This window comes from Uloborus diversus, chromosome 4, assembly GCF_026930045.1.
Source record: "Uloborus diversus isolate 005 chromosome 4, Udiv.v.3.1, whole genome shotgun sequence".
In the NCBI taxonomy this organism is placed as follows: domain Eukaryota; kingdom Metazoa; phylum Arthropoda; class Arachnida; order Araneae; family Uloboridae; genus Uloborus; species Uloborus diversus.
In genome coordinates, this window is record NC_072734.1 from 133,490,451 (window position 1) to 133,511,750 (window position 21,300).

Genomic DNA, 21,300 nt, shown 5'->3' on the forward strand with positions numbered 1-21,300 from the left:
AAACATTGAAATTGAATTATGTAGTTTATTTTCCACAAAGTGAAATTACTTTTTCATTTATCATTTGCGACAGAAAGAAAAAGAGTGCATTAAAAGCTGCTGAAAACTTTAGTTTATTCCTCCAGAAGATTCAAAAACTATTATGCTGAGCTTTTTTCTTTTTTCTTTTTCCATCTTTAACATTGCATGTTTCTTTTTTTTTTTCTTTCCTTCCTTTTAAAAACTTTTTCGAGAAGACACATTTGAAAGACTGGTTAATTTTTTTTTTTTTTTTTTGGCGCAAGAGCTTTAATAGGCCATACTGCACCAAATAAAAGACTTGACTTCATGGTCGCCCATATGCAAAATTTAAAGGGAGGGGGGGACTCAGATATTTCCTCCAAGGTTTAGCAGGATATTTTCCTTATAGAAACTGATTTCAGTACAGATTAAAATTATTAAAATTTGATATTTTTAATAAATAATTCACTATAGGCTGGAGAAATATTTTTACATTTTTGCCGAGAAAAAAGTACTAAAAGCAAGGAAGCTCTAAGTTTAAAGGGGGGGGGGGGGCTTGAGCTCCCACTTACCCCCCGCCCCTATATGGGCGCCCTTGCTTGACTAGTATCAATTGAATCTAAATACATCAGATCTGAAATAAAATTTCAATCTTTTTTCCTTTTTAATATAGATAAGCGAAGAGCGCGTGGGGCAATAGGTTGGTATTTTGTAATTATTTTAATTGAAAATGTATGCAATTCTTAATATTAGAATGCGGCTTTGTGTAGACATGAGAAGGACAACTTTTCGGGTTCTTAAAATAGAAACCAGAGTTCAGATTTTCCCGTTTTACCTAATATTCTGAAAAATAAAATTTAATCAGTATTCAAGTTGTTTGTACAGCCTAGCGGAATTTAGAAAGCAACTTACATATTCTGATAAAAAGTTTCCCCTAAACGTGAGCGAAACTATCACACGAAACTTAGTGCAAGAAGATATAATCAATAGCAAGAAGAAAGGGAAAAAAGGGAGAAATTGCTTAGTGTTTTCAGAAATAGTCTATATTGCGGGGAAATAAAATTTTCTTTTATCCTAAGTAAATTCATTCCTATTGAAAAAGGATCTTTTGACTTAAAACCGAAAAAATTTAGTATGTGCTTGGTCAGCGTTAACAGTTTAAGGATCTTCCATCAAAATAAAGAAGGGACATCTTCACAAAAATGACGCTCAGGTCATTCTTCGGTCTTTTCTTGGAAACTCCTTAAGATTGCGCCGTATGCGGATTGGCCTTGCGTGTATTATGCTCCCAAGACACCCCAAAATATGATCCAACAACAACAGCTGTGATTAGTTGTCCAAAGTATACAAAAAAAAGAAAAAAAGAAAGAGGTGACACATTATAATGACACAAATCGACAAGAAACAAATAATGGAGACTTTTACTTGCTGTGACCGCGAGAAAATTCCTGGTACCATGCCGTGAACAACCGCCACAATTCAGGACGATGGTAACTGTTGTGAAACAGATCAAAGAAGAACTTTAAGCTGTTTTTCTTATATTTTTAAATTATTCAGTGCTTTATTAAATTTATTGTTAGGCATATAAAAACTCAAAATGTTACACTGACTCGCCTAATGCGAAAATTGTACCCTTTAGAGAAGTGTACTCCTGCTTTAAAAATGCCATTATTTAACTTTCGATCTAAGCAAATCAAAAAGGTGGGAGTGTTGTGGAACTGATCAAAAAATAACTTTGAACTGTTTTTCTTACATTTTAAATTATTCATTGATTTATTTAATTTGTTGTTGGTATGTAACTTTTCAACTTACTAATTTTATCTCGCACTAAACCTGTAGAAAATTCTTCCCGAACTAGTTTTATTCTTACGACATTCGCAGTTTTCGTAAAAGAAGTTCTTAAACCAGTACATTTAATTCTCAATGCTTTCAACTGTAAAGATTCCATATTTAGCATTCAAAGTTACATTGAGCAATTTACAAAGCAGTTCCGATGATACACAATTACTAGCTGTTACAAAAATTAAACATTTATTTCAAGAAACTTAAATTCCAAACGTTTATCAAAATACAAAAAGTATCGGAAAACTTCTAAGAATACTTCGAAATTCCACTAGATCCTGTTAGCGGACGCCACTAAGTGTTAGGAAACTCATTCGAATAACTTACTCTGAATTTAACTTAAATACCAAATATGACTGCGTAAAATCAGAAGCTTAAATTGCCAACACTTAGAAACTTCAGATGTCTACCAGACATTCACGCAGATTCGACTATATACATCTACTACTTTAATATCTTTTACTTGTTCCCGGCAAAGAGTAATCCAAGAAAAAAAAAGGAAGACTTAACTCACCTATGCATGTTGAGTTTGTCTTGATAAACATTACTTAGAATAAACTCCTGTTGGTTTGTACTGAATAACAAACACTTCAATTAGAACTTCGTCGAAAATATATTTTCGCACAAAGATACATTTCACTGCATAAAATCTTAGTAGCAAAATCATATTGATACGGGACTTTGGCCCAACCATTTTCAGTACACTGCATGTTACAATACGGGACGGAGACATTAACATATATCAGAAACTGGTTTCAAAGTGGACTACCACGTCATTACACAAGAAAGTACTTACGTATAACTTATTTCAGCGAAACCTGCCAGACAATTTGACACACTTAAAAATGTACATAAATAGCATTAAATTAAATAAAGCACTGAATAATTTAAAAATATGAGAAACGTAGTTCAAAGTTCTTTTTTGATCAGTTTCACTACAGTAACACAAGATATTGGTAAACGAAAAATTAGAAAGAATCACAATTATAAATAACTAAATTTTAGGGCAATTTACACGCGGACGCGTAATGAACATCAATACAGCGCGGCAGCGCTGCACCACAACCTTCACTATAACCGTTGATGATTTTAACACAGTGCAATCGCAAAGCTACCGCGCGTGCGCTACGTTAGTAAGCTTTCCGAACTATTGCGTTAAAGTTGCAACTTGCAACGTGAAGCATCACGTACAACGCACGTTGCACGTGAACGCTCTCATAGGTCGATAAGTATTTCACTAACGTGAGTTAGCTCTAACCATAGATAATTCTAACGTAACGTATTCGCAACGCATACGCATCAGTAGAACATGCCCTTAAAGATAAAGCTGAAATATTCTCGAATGTATGTTAAACACAGCTCGAATGCTGAGGTTACGTCATGTTCTTTTACGTCAGGGGTTCTCAAACTTTTCCGACTCGTGGCACCCCTTTAAAAATTAGAATTTTTTAACAGCACCCTAGCCTATCTCTAGTATATACAAATCAAAATTCCCGGGGTTTGGAAGTCTTGTTGTAAGAAATATATTTCCAATACAGCAACAACGCTCACTTAACCGGAAAATGGAACAGAACAAGTTTAGTTTGTTATGTCGTGGTCATTCAGATCTCGACACAACAGCCCGGAATATCACCATATTATCGACACCGGCCGTAAAAGTCTTCATTATTATAGAACAAGTTTTGTTTCCGAAATGTTCTATGCATGGACCTTTCGTATAGCTGAAGACATGAAGTCTAAAGTCTATTTTTTGTTTCAGTCGCTGTAACATGTCATGATCAATCTTAGAAAATGCAGTTGTGATGTTTCTGCGTAAATAATGACAACCACGTGGCCCATGGGACATGAATTCACGACCTTGGGTATAACACCAAAAAAACAATTGCTTGGAATTAGGTCCGGAGAACATGATGGCCACGGAAGAAGGCGATTGTCGTCATCAGAACCTCAGTGACAGAGGAATTAGTCTTAAGACTTGATATCTGCCGCATTACGAAAGGTTCACATTTGAACATTTGGGAAACAAAACTTGTAGTTCCTTTCTCCAGTAAAATCAAAATTGTAGATATATTGGTAATATGTTTCTTTAATAAACTTTCCATGTCCCTGGAGGGAATTACCGCAAAACAAACGCAACGCCCCTCGTCAATTCTTGCGGCAACCAGTTTTAGAACCCCTGCTTTACGCAAAGCATTCATCGTATCAATAAAACTTTCCGAGGGCTCCAAAAACTTTGAAATTTGTTCCAACTGATCCTCTGAGCAGACTTCACCAGAACATATTACCGCGTGCTTGGGATTTAACGAACAATCCTTTAACGTTGTTGGATTTTTTGAGGGTGTATAATATCATGGACCGGGTCTAGTACTGCTGGCCAACGGGGGCGTGCAACAACAATAACATTCATCGTTACCATAGCAAGACCATCAACAAGGTTTACCCCGCATTTTCGCGATGCTTTTCGAAATGGAATGGATTTTACTTCAGAGGACGTAAGTTCTCGAATAGAGTGAGGCTCCGAACTTAAGTTTTTTTGGGAGGGGAAAATTTCAATTTTTACCAATTGAAACTTCGACTTTTGCCGAATAATAAAAATAGAGTATGCACACACAGCTACATACATTGAGAATGGACATTACAATATTAAAATAACATTTCCAAATCAACCGAATCGTCAGAAAAAAAATTGCCGAATAAGAAAATACAGAGAAATCACAGTGACGTCCCACCCCTAATGGAATAGAACTTGTTCGTTCATTGAAATATTTTAAATGGACGATGAACGTCTTTGTGTTGCTTCTTACTTTTATGCAATTAGTATTCGTCGACCTTTACAGGTGGCCTGATTTGACTGGAAAGCACGCCAATGCTATATGTTCATCTGTGTGTTGTTGTGCCTCTTGGGATCTCGACCCAGGTAGCAATGCTACTTGATTTTAAGGCAGAGGGGTACGCCTTTCGTTTAATCGAGCGCCTATTTCTAGGAGGAAGTCCGATTAGTGTTTGCGTGTGCGTATGTGAATGCGTGTATGTATATTCATCTTATCAGACGGCGATATAACTTGAAATTTCAATTAACTTTTATCCTTCTATTTTATGGCGGAGATTGACGGTAAAATTTAACGAGAGAGGGTCTTTAAAAATTTAATAACTTAAAAATAGAGTAGAAATAGTCGTTGAAAATCCGTACTGATAGGGAACATAGGCTGTTCGAATTTCCGAAAACAAGCAAGAAAATTCCGTTTTGGAAAATAGTATGCCACTAAATCAAATGAAGTGATTATACAATATGTACGTACGTAACATAGAATACAGTACAAAACTGAACAATATGTATTTATATTTTTTAGCAAAATATAACTCTTTGTTTACTGAATGTAGAGGGAAAATAAATATTTACAGTACGTATGTACTTTGTGAGGAACTATAAAACTAACTAAACGGGGGGGGGGGGGGGGGAATGGGAACTGCTGAAAAACACACCGACTTCCCATACAAGGAAAGTGGAATGAATTTCTGCAAGGAAAAACCGAGTGAAACTCCATTAAAAAAAAGTCCTGATTTTCGGCTGAGCGAATTCTGAAATTCGTTCAAAGTGCGTTTGGATTTTTGATATTCTACTGCAAAGGTTTCCAACCTACGGCCCACGAACAGATTTTGTCTGTCCCACGGAAAGATTACAAACTAAAAGAAATGTTTTGAAAATTTTGATAATAAATTCCTTTAACCATTTTTTAAAGAAAACTAAGCCCAGAAAAGCTCAAAAATTACCACTGAGCCCTCGAAACAAAGTGTGCGAGTGAGGCGGAGGGGAGGACCAGCGCTAACTAGGCTATCAGAACTGAAATATGGTTGGATGGTTGGCCTGTTTGACCTCCAAAAGTTGATGACGTGGTCCTTGAGTTAAAAAAGATTGGGGAACCTATGTTCTACTGCAAATGAATAGGTAATAATAATCAGTTCAGACCCATTTTACGGAATCTCATCCTTGCATCCACTCCCCGACATCAATGTCTCTCGCATGAGATGTGCATTTTACCTCATGAACCATAGCTAAACATTCCCCTTCGGGGATCTATTTATTTGCCACATCGTATACTGAGGCCCTTTCTTCCAAGGGTGAAGCGCTCCTTTCAGTTTCGAAAGAGTGCCTGAATCGTTAACCTTGGGGATAGCGATCAGAAGGGCATTCCTGCGAACATGCTCTTGCAACAGTCTTGTTACTTAACTTTAAGTCATCTTTTCTTGATCGAGGGTGCTTTACGTTCGTTTGTTAGTTTTGGAGTGGAACTCTACCACCTTTTACTTTTCTCCCCTTTTCTCCCTTGAATGTTTTCAGAAACCTAATCCTTTAGCGTAATTCTCAAAAGTACCACACCAACATCTCACTCAGAACGGCTGTTTAATATGCAAATTTCCTGCCAGACATTGAAATATTTTCATTGCAAAGTAAAAAGGTTTATTTTATATGCCAAATAGTCTAGTATCAATGCATAACTGTCAACAATCTTGTGTAAATTTGGTAAAACAAATTTCTTAATATTTTTTCACATTCTTATATAAAAAAAAAAGCTCTTTCTGCTTTTTGAGGTTTTGAATAATATTTGATCACAGAAATATCAACATTTACGAACAAGTATGATTAAAAATCGAACGTGACTAAAATTAAACGAAGGACTTTGCTTATATGTTTACAGATCATGCATCGACCATAGATATTTCCGACGCGTCTGATGGTTGCTGACGCCACAAGTGTCAGAGCTGCATGCAGTCAAAATATTTGCGAGGAAAATCTAACTAACAATACAACAATCAGTCCCAGTGTCAAAAAAAAAAAAAAAAGTTTCCGCCAAGATTTTGTATTTAAGAGCGTAAAATGCAAGAAATAAATACTGCGATAGTTATTGTAAGTTGCTTACTTTCGATGGACCAGTTGTAAAGCTCTCTCTCCAAGTTTGGTATGACGCCATCGGGACTTCTCCGTGAGAGCTTTTCCCACCGGTGAGTTAAATCTGTTACAATTTCATTGAAAGCTGGACCGTGTTTGGCTACTTCTCTCTGATTCATCAGCGCTTGGTTGAGGGTCCTCCTTCTGTCAAGCCACTGCGAGCCGTCCCTGTAACAAAAAGTTAGAACATTAGCGAAAGAGAAACGCAGAATAGGATTTATTGAAATACTTAGTTTATTCGATAACTAATCTTTCGTCTCTGAAATTGGATAAACTGAAGGTTCGGTTTAGTTTTCCAATTAAAGAGAGCTAATACTGCCAGACTAATCAATGAATAGGTCTTTAACGTAACCTCGGCAGTCACCATGGAAAATCGTGTCGTATTTGAAATCGGGAGAGTATGGTAAACTACAGTGAAGTCCAGTTACAACGAATACCAATACAACTAAATATCCGTTTCAACGAAATAAATTGTTAGTTTCGATTAAATTTCCATTACGCGCGTTACTTGAATTCCATTACAAAGAACAAAATTTGCGGTCTTTGAAGTTCGTTATAACGGGATTTCACGGTATATTTGTTACAGGTTGCTGGTGACTTGTATAACACTTTGTCGGTACCTTTTAACTAATTAACCCTTGAAGTGGACATGATCGTTATCATTCCTGGTACTGATGGGACAAATAAGTAGCCACATTATAAAGGAAACTATTTGTACTATTGAACTGGAACTTTGATATTTTTTATCGATATCACTTCAAAAATTAAATGCAGAGCATTGTTTTTTCTACCAACGCCTTATCGAATCAAAAGAGAATTGTTAAGGAGCAAATGCTTTAGGATACCGTTAGTGATGATGAATAAGTATAGCTCACATGTGATATGTACCATATTCCAAGATCATGACTCGAAATTGACGTGAAACAAAGAAATTATTTTTTAAAAATAATCGTAATGAAAAATTATTTGGGGTCCATTCTTTTTCTCTTCGAGTTTACCTCAGACGAATTACTTTTTAAATACCACGTTGCTCCTAAAAGATAACATTTTACAAAAAGAGATGCTTCCAGCTTGTAGAACGTGAAAGAAAATTGCTAAATTTCAAAATTAAAAGTATCTATTGCATATTTGTTTTCAAGTTTCAACTTAGAGCTTGCGTTGTTCATTTACTTTCGATTTGCTTAACTTTGAACTAAATTATGAATCAAAATAAGCAAATGAGTTCGAAAAGATTTAACTGCTCAAAAATTATGCTTTCATTCATCTTTACAGCCTTTGAGGCACGCTGAATGATTAAAGTTTCAAACTATGTGCTTTGTCTTTCTTTGACATAATTTAGAACTTTTATATAGTTATATAATTTTGATAGGGGTTGATTCCTTCCTACAGTAGATTTCTAATGCTGAATACTCTCCAACTGCGACAACGACAAAATATGCCTGTCGCCTTAGACTCTAGCTGTGTTTCACACAGCTAGAGATACAAATAAATTCGCACACACAGAAACACAGATAAATTCGCATGAATTTATCAGTGCAAATGACGTCGCATAGGGCAATCAACAAAGTATGGTTCTCTGGAGAAAATAAATTTTTAATGATAAAATAAAAAATGCCAATCGGCAAGCTATTAACAACACGAGGGCATGGTGATTCAGTTATGAAAAACCAATACCACATGAGCAGAAAATCCAAGATTAACTTTTTGTCGCTACCTCAGTTGGTGAGAATCAACCATAACAGAATAAATAATCATCATTTGCGAATCGAGTCGGAGAGAGAATCCGTAACTCGTTTTTTACCACTAGCATCGTTCCGTGAGTCTCGAAAATTCTTTATCCTGTGTCGCGAGCATCGCCCGTCCGTCATGAGTTTCCGGATCATTTTTATAAAACGTTTCGGTAGCAATACTTAAATTTTTGAAGGAATGATCGTTCTTCAAAAAATTAAAACGTGAATATTTGGCGCAATTATTAACGACTCAGCTGAGCATTTATTTCTGAAAATGTAATTTCTTGCATTTTCAGCAACGCGTGGGGTAGATATTACTTTTCATTTTTAAGCAAAAAAGGACGGTTTTTACGAAAAGAAATAAAATTACTTTTTCCATTCATTTCTCAAGCATTTACTGTTTCTAAAATCCGTTACTTCGAAGTAAACTTACGAACGTACTTAAAGACTCAGTTAATTTATTTAAGTTTGGTACCCTGGAGGATCATCGGAACTTCAGCGGTAAACGTCTTAAAATAGGGTTTGCAGTTACAATATTGTCGGAATTTCACCAACTTACTCTTCGAGTAACACATTGAAAATGTAAAGATAGAGCAGTAACAAGTTGTTTAAGCGAAGTTGCACTAAAAATATTTCTCGTGGTAGAATTTTTAAGGAACTAGGTATGGTTTATACAAATGCCTCTTCATATAATTTTTCGCTGCAAAGCAAAAGTCGAACTCAATAACATTTTTATCCCAAGTCTAATGGAATCTACCCGTGGTCATGATACTGGCGTTTTTACGAGTACAGGGACACGAAAAGCGAGTTTTACATGCTGATGTGAAACCATGTAATAATTTAATTTGTACCTCAGAGCCAGAGCAACATAAGTCACATAATCGCTACTTTGCAAGAGAGGAAAAACATTTGTCAGGCGCATGCAAAGGATGGGTCGCGCACTCTGTTAACATTGGCAAAAAATTACAAAGGATTTTTTTTTCCTTTTTTTTAGCATTACATTCACATGGCTCGATGCGGAATAGGATTCTACAAACAATGCACTAATAGACGGAAAGCCTCAATTTTTGGATTTATGCTAGTCTACATCTGAGGTACAGATATTAAGAATGAAAAATTATTTTAGCTTCACTGATCATCACCTATTTTTTGAAAATTGTATCATGGTGTAACTATTTATCTAACTCGTGCGTTTTGAAGTATTTCCCACTTTATTAAAATTTAAACTGTTATGTCGTCTGATTTACGTCTGACCCAGCTCAAAAGAAATAGAGCGTGTAAAAGTGTGCCACGACTTTGCTCTTCCAGACCTTTCTCGAATTCTCGATAAAATTATGCAAATCTAAATGCAATCTGAAACAATAATCCAATTTTTAAAAAATGATATAAACAAGTCCAAATCATTCAAGGAGAAACAACAATAGAGGGCATTAAAATTTTGGAACATTAATTGCGATAAACTGCAGTTTTCGATTACATTTTATTTAATACTAGTAGTACCCGCACGCCTTTGCCCGTAGTAGAAAAATTAAAGTCTTTTGGTTCGTCTGTATATTTACAAATAATGTACGGTGAATTTATCGCCAATTGGCTTGCCCAGGTTACGGTTCCACGTTATGATAACTTGGTAATTTACTCGTACATCTTATGATAATTTTGCTCGTAAAAATGTTCTTAAAATTGGAATAGAAAAAGAACAAAATCGAATTTTCGAAAAATCGCTTCGAGGTGCACACCCCCATGCTACAAACTAACTTCGTGAAATGGTCTAGGCGCTATGCGCGTCCCCACAGAGATCCAGACATGCTCCAGGCATCCTCCAGACAGAGACTTTCAGCTTTATTATTAGTAAAGATAGATTTTAAACTCCACTGTAAATTATTTTTATACAAGCTGCTATAAAAATTAATAACTCCAGCTTTGATCTACGAGTTTTAAAAATACATTATCTAACATTTGTTATAGCGTTCGCTTGAACAAACTGAAGAAATTGGGCAAAAATTTAGAATTTTCATCGTATAAGTTATTTTTAAATGGAATTTGTTCAACTGGACATATAGCCTCGAAGTAATCCTTCAGTTGAGAAACTAATGATAAGGAATGTAAAATTCCGAGCCTCTTTAAGTTTTCACATGAGTTTTTCCTAGACATTTTGGAAGAGAATTTCTTCGAGAATTTAATGACGCTCGAAGCGTTATAAGGACTCATCGCCAGCCAAATCTATCCTGCCCTGAAAAAGTCGCCATTTGAAATATTGTATGGAAATGCTTACAATTTACCTTAAGTTACACTATCTGTTACTTTTCAGACGTTCCAATGATCAAGACTCATTTCGGATAAAGAGAAATTTTGGCAATTGGGCCATTCCATGGAAAACGGCAAGTTTGTCCCGCTCGTAACGTATATTTTATAAAATTTCATAAAAACAATACTTTAAAATGGCAATGTACAAAATTTTGTTGCTTAACAAATTACAAATGTACGTGTGATTTCTCAGCCAAAAAAATTTTGTCATTATCTTTAAAAATTATTACTTTTTAATGAAATATATGAACAGTCACGTGCGGGACAAAATGTCTGCTTTTTTGTGGAATGGCCCAATTGCCACTCTGGTACCGTAGCTGCTATAAGTTTAAGGTCAGAATCACCGTTTGATTGCGATAATGTCACCTTTATTTTGTAGTTTCAATTGTTATGTATGTATCTATGGCTCAGAAAAATGAATGTCTTACTTCGTATTCCAAACTGTTCACAAAACTCAACCGAAAAATTTGTCGTTCTTAAGATGAACGCTTGCAAAGCATGATCCTTCACAAAATTATGGACTTTCATTTTCATTGAAGAAAAATAACCATTGTGACTTTTATAATTCTGTCGCTAATCCTTGGCTATTTTTTTTCTCCAAATTTCTAATTTTATGTCAATGCAGCTATTAACTATGTCGGAAAGAAGAAACAGTAATTTTATAAAATGAATAGCATCTTGTTGAATTTTTAAAAGTTTATAAAACGTTTACCTGGCGGAAATTCCTCGATAAACCTCTATATACTTAGCACGAGAATATAATAAATAATGTGATTATGAAATGTGTTCCAACCCTGAAGCATGACTCATGTAAAAATGTTTGACGTTAAATCACATATATTGACTTCATACTGAATCAAGAAAAGCTGAAATTTGAGGAAAAAAACCGCGCAAACAGAAGGAGTCACATCCAAGAACTGTGAGAAAAAAGGTGTAGGAACAGCAGCTGTCATAACAACACCACACCATACACCTGGAAATACGAAAAACGGCTACGAAATGCAGTTTTTCGTGCTTAGTATTACGTCTGCATTGTTAGCCTCTCGGAAATTTAATGTTCTTGGTAGCTGCAATTTAATTTTTTTTTTCTTTGTGCCCCTAGGATTTGATGCCATTTATTAGCTTTTAAAAATTTCTTTTTATAAATTCAGCTGTGAGGACAGAAGCACCCCGAAGTTAAATTTTTGCGAGGGTGAAAACTCTCACTTTACCGAACGGAGCTCCAAATTTTTCCGAATCGTCAGATAAATTTTGTCGAATGATAACTTCGCCGAATCGTCAGAAAAAATTTGCCGAATTATGATCATTTTCCCGAATCGTCAGACAATATTAATTTCCGAATTCGGTGACCTCCCATCGGGGCATTCCTGTATGTAAAGCGTGTCAGATGATGCTAAAATGAAATGTGTGTAAATCGGGAACGAAAGTATAAAATGAGTACGTATTTGGGTGTATGAAACTTCATATATGTTCCTCCAAAACTCGCTATGGGCAGTAAACCCCACTTTCTACTCTTTCATTGTGGTTTGGTCCCGTTACGTGTGCATTAATCCTGTGACCAAAAGAATCAAATTGCGCTAAATCTTTGGCAAAGAAAACTTCGACTTAAAATAAACCCGTTATGTGAAAATAAATGACTAAAATAGTGTGTGAAAATAAATGTTTAAGTAACTTAATATTACTATGGAAAGTGCTATGAACTTAAAATTGGAACCAAAGTTTCAAATTAAGAAAATTCACGGTGATAACTTTTTTCTTTTACTTCTTGAACAGTTTGTACGAGCTGGTTTTGGAGGCGGACCGACAATATTCATATCTTAATTTCTAAATTACATTTAAATGATTTTACTCAGATTCCGATCAATTTTGTTCCTTGTCAACGACCCGATGTGGGCACAAATTAAATGTCTTCAAGTGCGTTTGTGCTTATATCTACGCATAAGATAACGACATGAGAAAAACTTCAAATTGAACCCACTTTGTTCACTTATTTTGTGAGAAACCCTATGATATTCTGTTCCCAATTCGGCTCTTGGGAACTATCCATATGTATGAAAGCATGCCTAATCATTTGTATTCAACCACATTTTGTTGATGTCTGTAATAGTTCTGAAATTAATGGAAATTATTTTGATAAATATTCTATGAAATAAGGACTGCGTGGTAAAATCATCCGGTGAGAGAGTTTTGTTTCTTTTTACGTAACTAGGGGGCTCCGCCCCTTGTTCGCTGCCGCTCACTAACCCCCCAAAGATTGCTTTGCAATCTTATTTGGTTCGCGCAAATTTAAAGTGCCTGTAAAGAAGAATCAGTTACAATATGCGTTACGATTAGAACAAAATAAAAGTTACGCTCCCCTTAGAACAAAATAAAAGTTACGCTCCCCTTCCCGTAGAAAATAGTGTTTTAGTTAAACACGCATTAAACATAGAAAAACATCAAAATTCCACTGTAACCCGTAGACAAAAAGAACCTTATAAAAATACGTATAACAAAATTCTTTTTAAAGAAACTCTTTAAAGAGCCTCCCCCCCCCCATCCCAGTCTTTTAACTAATCGCAGCTTAAGAGCCTCGTGGACTTAGCAAAAAGACCGTTTTGTATGTTTGAAAAGTCGTTTTCAAATTCCTGGTCTCTAATAATAAATTTTGCGCTTTATCTCCGGGAGTGAATTGAGTTCAGTCTAGGACTTTTCGTAAGAATAAAAACCCTTATATCTGTGCTGTTTTAATTAATTGATAAAATTGAAACAAGCTTTTGTTTTGATGCAGAAACAAAATCTCTTTCGTACGACGTAGAATGTTAAGGGATGTGGAAAATCTTTCTTCTCTTTAATAGACAATTTACGTGAAATTTGAGCTCAAAAAATTAATAAAAAAAAACTATTCCGAAATTTAAAAAACAAAACCCCAGGTACAGACCACTAGGCTTGAAGTAATTTTGTACGAAATTTCAAGGCTGTAGGCGCTATGGGGTCCCCTGGACGCAGGCCCGCCACAGTTGCCCCTTTCGCAATTTTTTTTGACCTTTTTTTTAGCCTACTTTCCCAGTAAAAGTCAGAAAAAGAAGAAAAAAGCATGAAAGAAGGCTTAATGCATCTTAAAAATATCCCGAAAAACAAAAAAAAAACTCAAAAATAAATAAAATAATTAAATAAATATCGAAAAATTAAAAATTGGAAAGTAGGGTATTGAGATGGGGAAAAATGTCTGTCGGTCTGTCTGTCGGTCTGTCTGTCGGTCTGTCTGTCTGTCTGTCCCCCCCTAATAACTTTTGAATGAATAGTCCGATTCGAACAAACTTTTTTTTGTTCGAAAATCTCGGCGAGGACACCTCATTCCCATATTTCACTTTTTGGTTTGAACTATTTTTTGTCCAATTTTGAACAGTTCAAAAAAACTTAACATTAGCGCCTACGGGGAAATTCAAGGCAATTCCGAACTGTGAATTTGCTTCAAACAAACTTTGTAGGAAAAAGCTTTTGATGAAAAACTTGTATATAAAATATCTTTTTGATTTGAACAATTTTCCGTTCAATTTTGAACTGTTCAAATCCCTTAACATTAGCGCCTACGGGGAAACTGAAAGTCAATGTAGATTCCGTACTTGAAGGCGGATTTACTTCAAACAAATTTTGTTAGAAATAGCTCTTGACGCCACAAATTCCAGACTCCGACTCCGAGAATTTAGAGGCACCTGACTCCGACTCCGATTCCTGTGCCCGACAATTAATTGGACTCCGACTCCCCGACTTCAACTCTGACTTCGGAGCTTTGGCAAAAATTTATGGACAAATGACTAACTCCGATTCTTGGATATTCGACTCCGACTCCTTTATCTCAAAATGAGATTGACTCCGACTCCGACTCCTCAGCTATGGTTTTAACTGTGAAATACTTATTGTTGATATGACTTGTTTTTATTTTCACGCTAAAGTTTAAATTTAGGTATTCAGTTACCGGCGAATCAACTCGAAGTCATTTATAGCTACATAAGATATGCGCAGACGATTTTTTTTTTTTTTTTTTGACAAAGAAAATTATTTCTTTAAGTTGACATTTTATTGTTTTTTTTTTTTTTTTGTTTTAGTAATTGCATTAATTCATTTTAAAAAATGTTTTTGGCAACAGGGCAAAAAGAAACGATTTTTTTTTTTTGATATGATGTATTTATTTTAATGAGCTTATTAATTTTACTTATTAATTTTTCATTTTGAAAGCTATTAAAGTTTTTTTTAATCTAAAAAAGTGTATTAACTGCTTTGTTTAAAAGTTGCTGCTATTTTATTTGTTCGTGTTTTTTTTTTTTTTTTTTTTTTTTTTTTTTTTATGAGTGAGGAATATTTTATTCTTAGAAATCAGCTTAAAGTATTTTAAAAGTATGTTTGAAAAAATTTGCAATTTTAGCTATTTTTGAGAATATTGATCAGGTACTAGAAAGTAGTATGGGTATACGGGAAAGTAGGCTCGTCTAGTTCTAGACAGAACTTCTTGTTTTTTTAATATATAGAGAAAATAGCATTACAAAATAGAATCACGCGCGACATAGCTCCTATTACTGCTTTTAGGCATTCTGCACTCCAAACACATATTAATTCAAGTTTTCTTCCTTATCTCAAGACTTTATTTTGAAATTCTGAAACTTTCAATTGAAATTCATTCCTTTTTAACGGTAGAACAGAAAAATTTAAAGCGGTCATTATAAAAAGCAATTTTTGACCAATGCTGATGTGACTAAAAAATGTATTTTGAACCCTTCAGAACTCACACCGTGAGCAAAATGCTCATACCAAGAAAAAATGATTTTTTTTTAAAATGTTGTTTCAACAAATATTTCATTTGTTTTATTATATATTACTATTTTGTTTTACGCTTGGTGTTTAGAAAAATAGAAAATGAAATATCTTGATAATATCGCTCTCTTTTTTTCATAGGGAATCAGGTGAATAGGGTGAGAAAAATTCCCACACGCGAGTTCTCAGTTGCTCATTTTAAAGCGAGTTTCACGAGGGTTAAGCAAAACATTCTATAGCTCTCTGAACTCATAAGTCAGAAATTTTTTTCAAGTTCACAGAAACTTAGCCATATGCTAAAGCTCTTCGTTATTCATATGAAGTAAATAAATATTATCCATTTTTATTAACTGTATGTCTATTAACAACAAATATATTATATAGGAGATTAATACTTTTACAAAGTATTCAGCTGAGTTCAGCTTCAGAAAATAAATTACATTACTCAGTTAGACGTTGAATTGTTGCATGCAAAAAGAAACCATAAATTTTATATTTTTTAAAAATTATTTTAGTGGTCATTTTGAGAAAAGAAAGCTATTATACATATACAGGGCTAACTTTCAAACAAAACAAAATACGGGAGCCTCGAAATCTCCAGAACTTTTTTTTGTACGTAAAAGTCTAAACCCCAAATAATGTGTAGAAATTCACATAGAACTTCAATTATCCGAATCAACTGGGACCATACTTCATTTGGATAGTCAAAAATTGGATTTTTTTGAAAAATAGGGAAGAGGGCTGTTTTTTTTTTTTTTTTTTTTTTTTTTCAATCAATCAAACGTGCGTATGTTGAAATTGAGTCAAAAGACTATTTTTAAGGAAAGAGCTTTTAATTAAACAGATAGGTAACGCTTTTCATGCTAAACGTATTAACAAGTGCTGTACATTAGTTTAGTATGAACTCTGAATTTCGTACGGTGAATGAAAGTCATTGCTATCTGAACATCTCGGGCAAAGTAAGCTGTTTGACTAGCTTTGCGGAGGGATGGATAATAGTGTTCGTCTACAGAACCATTATTTTGCGAACCGCAGCAAGAGCAATCGCCTTACTTTTTTTGCTCAAATTCTGAAAGCGATTTGGATAGTTTGAGTTGAGTACAAAACTAATTGTTCTAAACGTTCTGTACTAAAACTGATTTACAATTTTTTTCTTATTCAATGATAATGCTATCGAATCGCGCTAAATGTTTTTAAGTTTTAGAACAGGTTAATAAAAGTTATATTGTGCAATACACTTGCGTCTGATTTTGTAACAAAATTGTTAAGTATTAATGACTTCAGTTTGAAAGTGAAAATAACTTCTTCAGTCGTGCATCACTGTGCACAACAACTATCAGGTGAACAAAATCATTGAATGAAGAAAGTAAATTAAAGTCAATTGTCACTTTTTTATTTAGGAAATATTCAAATAATTGTTCACTAAAAATTGTTTCAATGAAAATGCAATGAAAAATTGGTCTTGAATTCGTATTTAAATTTTTAGTGATTAAATACATTTCAAGGCCCGTAGAAACAAACCTTCAGCACTGTAGAAACAAATGAGAAACCTAAAAATGCCTCATTTGAATAAGCATCATGCATACAACTACTCACTTTTGAAAAAACAAAATGTAACCATCTCTTAATACAATTTTATCTATTGACTCTTCAATTTTTACATGTCTCAATTGTCACTTACCCATTTTGTGAATAAATTGTTATCCCAAAAGCAAGCGAGAGAGAATTAGGAGAATATTTATAAAATAAATCCGTGAATAAAACTACAAAATGAGTCGAAGTTGAAGTAGAATACGACTGATAAACACGTAATTCAATAACAGCCTTTTTCTTAGACAAAATAGAAAATTATATTTGGTCATGATAATCCAAACTTAATCATCCAAACATTATGTAGACTCTGATTAGTATTTATTTTCGCAATAAAACTAATCGATTGCGGAATTCGATTTGTGTGCTTTTTGTTGTTGTTGAAGTGGAACTTGACCGTCTCACTGATGTAGTCAAACCATCACTTGACCCTTGTAACTTAACAGATTTTTTAAACTTATCTTCTACAACACCCCTATCTTTTAACATAAAGCCTTGGGATTGCCATAGATTCTTCCAATGAAACATGCCGGGGATCGCGTCCAGGTCGTCTGGGTGAAAGACAGCGGTCCTAACTAATAAGACCATATGGGACTCATCAAACATGAAAAAATGGTGTAGTAAAACATTAAACTAATGGTTAAAGCAGGGTTTCACAAAGCATTGGTAAGAGTTCTACAAGAAATAAAAAGCCTCAATTGTATTTGTTTTATCTACATCAAAGAACAAAACTATTGGAAACTTTAAATTGAGATTCAAGAATCAGAGGTTTTACAATCTTTCAGAGAAGAACAAAATCTCGGTACTTTGCTAAGCTTTTGTCGTCACAATATTGCCTCGAAATCTTTTTATAAAAAGAGATCCATTTTTGTGTTCATTATCGTTTAATGTTTGTAAATAATAAAGAAAAAAGGTATATGTTGAATAAATTTGTTAAAGGCGTGTTACCATAACGAGCAAGTGAAATGCAATTTTTGTGATTGCCAAACAACTGCATATAGAAGTAACTATGCATGTAATAGTTGTGATAAACCAATGAACAATTTCTGGAGCTCTTTTATAAAAATTTTGACCTAATGTTATGGAACTAATGTATTAAACACTATTTTATTCTCTTTCTTTATCTATATCAATATTGCGCAAATTTTTAGCCATTGTATTAAAAAGGAAAATTTAGTGAATTTGCAAACATTGTGTTAAAAACATCTATTTATAAAACTTTCAAGTTTAATTCTGTATATGTATTTATTTATTACATTACCGAAGAAATAATTTGATTAAAATAATTCTTGATGAAGTAAATTAAGGAAGTTTTCTGCATAATTTATATAAGATTCTTACTTATAAATATAATAAAATATTCGGTCTTAAAATCTTTCTACTATCACTGTCGAAAAACCTTACGTACGAACAATGACAAAATTTGAAGGTTTTCTCACATAAAAATGCAGTAACTTAGGAAGCAGCGTGCCCTGGGTAAACTATCCATTTTGAATAGGAATTCCGGCTAAAATGTTGTAGAAGATGGATATAAGGAGTTTAGTAAGAAAAGATGTAACTAAACTGCTTTTCCATTCTAGAGATGGGAGAAAAAAATTTCTCTATTCCCTTAAAAATCGGCGAAAACTTTGAAATCTACTTTTCCAAGATTGCTTTCCTCCTGAACCTTAGAATAGAAGACATAAACAACGGGTATGTAGAGAAATTTTTATCATCACGACGTTTCATAATGTGTTAACACATTTGCAATACCGTAATTTCATTTTAGATATTTGTTAATTTCAAAGGAGAAACATGAAAACAAGGGTAGAGAGCAAAAAAAAAAAAAAAAAAATCTTATGGAAAACTTTAGAAAACAGCGTTTTTGCTATTGTTCGAGTCCGGCTAAATATAAAGGTCTAGAACAGGTACTTACATGAAGAAGAGTCCCCTCTTGATGCCTTTCTGCTGATTGTATATGAGCCAAGGTTCCGGGACCATATGCACCGGGTGCTTTCCCTCGCCCAAGTAGATACGTTGGATATAGTCTTTTTTGGAGACTATGACCGCATCCACGGCGCCCAGGCGCTCGCGGAAGATGGGGCCGAGCTCTCGGTGTCGCCGGTCACAGTACTCATGAATTTTGGCCGCCCCACCGCTCATGATCAGCGAGAGAGCGGTGCCGACCAACGGTAACCCCCGGGGCGCCGGCACCGACTTGAAAGGCTTGAGAGGGCGGGGTGAGCCCTTGAGCCCCGGCTCTTCCCGCGTTTTGTGGAAGGGGCATGCCGAGGTCGCGGCGGTGGTACTGCTGTTGGCCCGGCGCTGAACCGCCGACTTTAGCATCCGTGGTAAGCGAGAACTCATGTTGCGGGAAAGACTCTTCGTCATCCGTCGGAGCGCACGATCTCTTTCTTCTCTTCGCGGGCCGAGGCGGTTTTATAGCGGTTACCTTGGATACGTCGATCACCTGCCCGTAGCCTCGGGTTGCTTGCACGTTTTGTCGCGCGCTGATTGGCTCGCAGGGCGTAACAAGTGAGCCGGAGCACGTGGGGAGCGCTTTTTTTATGGCGCTTTTTTCTCTCCCTCTCTCTCTCCTCCTTTTCCCCTTTCTAGCTTTTTAAATCTTCTCCGATTCGGAAACATTATTGTTATTATCATTTCGATTCCATTCATCGCGCCCGAAATGTTATCCAGTCGTGAGACAAAGTTTCGGAGCTGGAAAAGACGGCGGGAGAAATCGAGAAGGGGATGCTTCGCTGCTTTTGCGATATTTTATGATGGAGCAGGCCACTTTTTCTCTCCCCTCTTCGCCCACTGAGGGAAACGAGGGTGGCATTCCTTTTTTCTTCTTTTTTTTATTAGCGAATATTTTCGAAAGTAAGGATTTTAAAATATTTGCCGAAACATATGCTTCTGAAATGGCACGCGACTGTTTTGTTTCTCCGGTATCGTAAATGAAAGGATAGCTCCTAATGTTCGAAACCATTCGAATGTTTTAATACGGTTTTCAATTGGACCTGAGACAGAAATTCCAGACCTCTATGCACCTATTCTTCCTGGCCCCTACCCGAAATTTAGTACTTATACCTTTAGTAAAAAAAAAAAAAAAAAAAAACTCTTACAGTAGTAAGAAATATGAATGTTTATAAGCACCTAAAATATATTTATGATACGATTAAAACAATCAAACTCTATTTTTCAATTCTTTTCATAAAATTTCACCAAATCTGTTTTGCTATTAAACAAGTTCAAGCCCCTTGCAGCCCCGGGCCCCTATGCAATTGGCTCTCGGCTCGCGCCTGGCTCAAGCCGAGAGTTTTCATGTGCCTTAGTTCTTCTCAATCACCTTAGAAATGTTTCCTCGTGTAATAAAACGAAACGCCAATTAGAATAGCCTTATAAACTCAAGATTTTTTAAGAATGTATTTTGATTTTTAGATCCAAAATATTTTACCACACGAAAAGATTTTTTCTGCTCTTGATTATTATCTTATTTTTATGAAAACAAGATATGATGTTTTGATTGGTAATATAAATCATGTATTCGGGGCCAACTGTTCAAACGATGCCTTATGAAACAAGCAAATGAAACTGTTATGATGATGCGTCTCATTTTTATTGAGGTACAGAGAATTTCAATAAAGATAAGATTTCAATAAGATATCTGTACTGCTGAGTAGAAAGGCCTTATCGTTACCCAATCCTACAGAATTAATTTCTGCAAATATTATTCATGCGTTGGCAAATGACGGTTAATGGTTGCTTTATGTATGTATTTATTTTTATTATTATTATTTATTTATTTTTGCCCTGCACATTTTTTTTTTTCATTAATATAAAATGTAGGGTTGAAGAGCTATTAGAAAAGTTCTTTCTGTCAGGAAAAGAGACAGAACTCCAAACACATTTACTCTTGAATATTTGCTGTCTTGTAATACCGTCTTAATGGAAAATGGCTTCTCAGATTACATTAATTCATGACCTTCTTTTTTTATAGCATTAAAAATAATTCTAAAGAGCTAGCTAATTTTTCTTTCTTTTAACTATTAATGTAGAAAAAACGTCTGGCTTTAACAACCGATTTACAACCTGTGTCGGATAAAAATTATTTGA

The 21,300-nt window shown here is 34.8% G+C and overlaps 1 protein-coding gene across 1 annotated transcript in view; it reads right to left on the reverse strand.

The window, feature by feature from the left end:
• The window catches only part of LOC129219811 (cytochrome P450 315a1, mitochondrial-like), a 30,877-nt gene extending 11,326 nt beyond the window's left edge, over positions 1-19,551 (reverse strand). Inside the window, exons 1-2 of the mRNA XM_054854116.1 lie at positions 19,121-19,551; positions 6,762-6,958 (exon numbers count right to left, since the gene is read on the reverse strand). Coding sequence (XP_054710091.1) covers positions 6,762-6,958; positions 19,121-19,551 — 628 coding nt within the window. The remainder of the gene's footprint in view (positions 1-6,761; positions 6,959-19,120) is intronic.
• Positions 19,552-21,300: the final 1,749 nt, after the last annotated feature.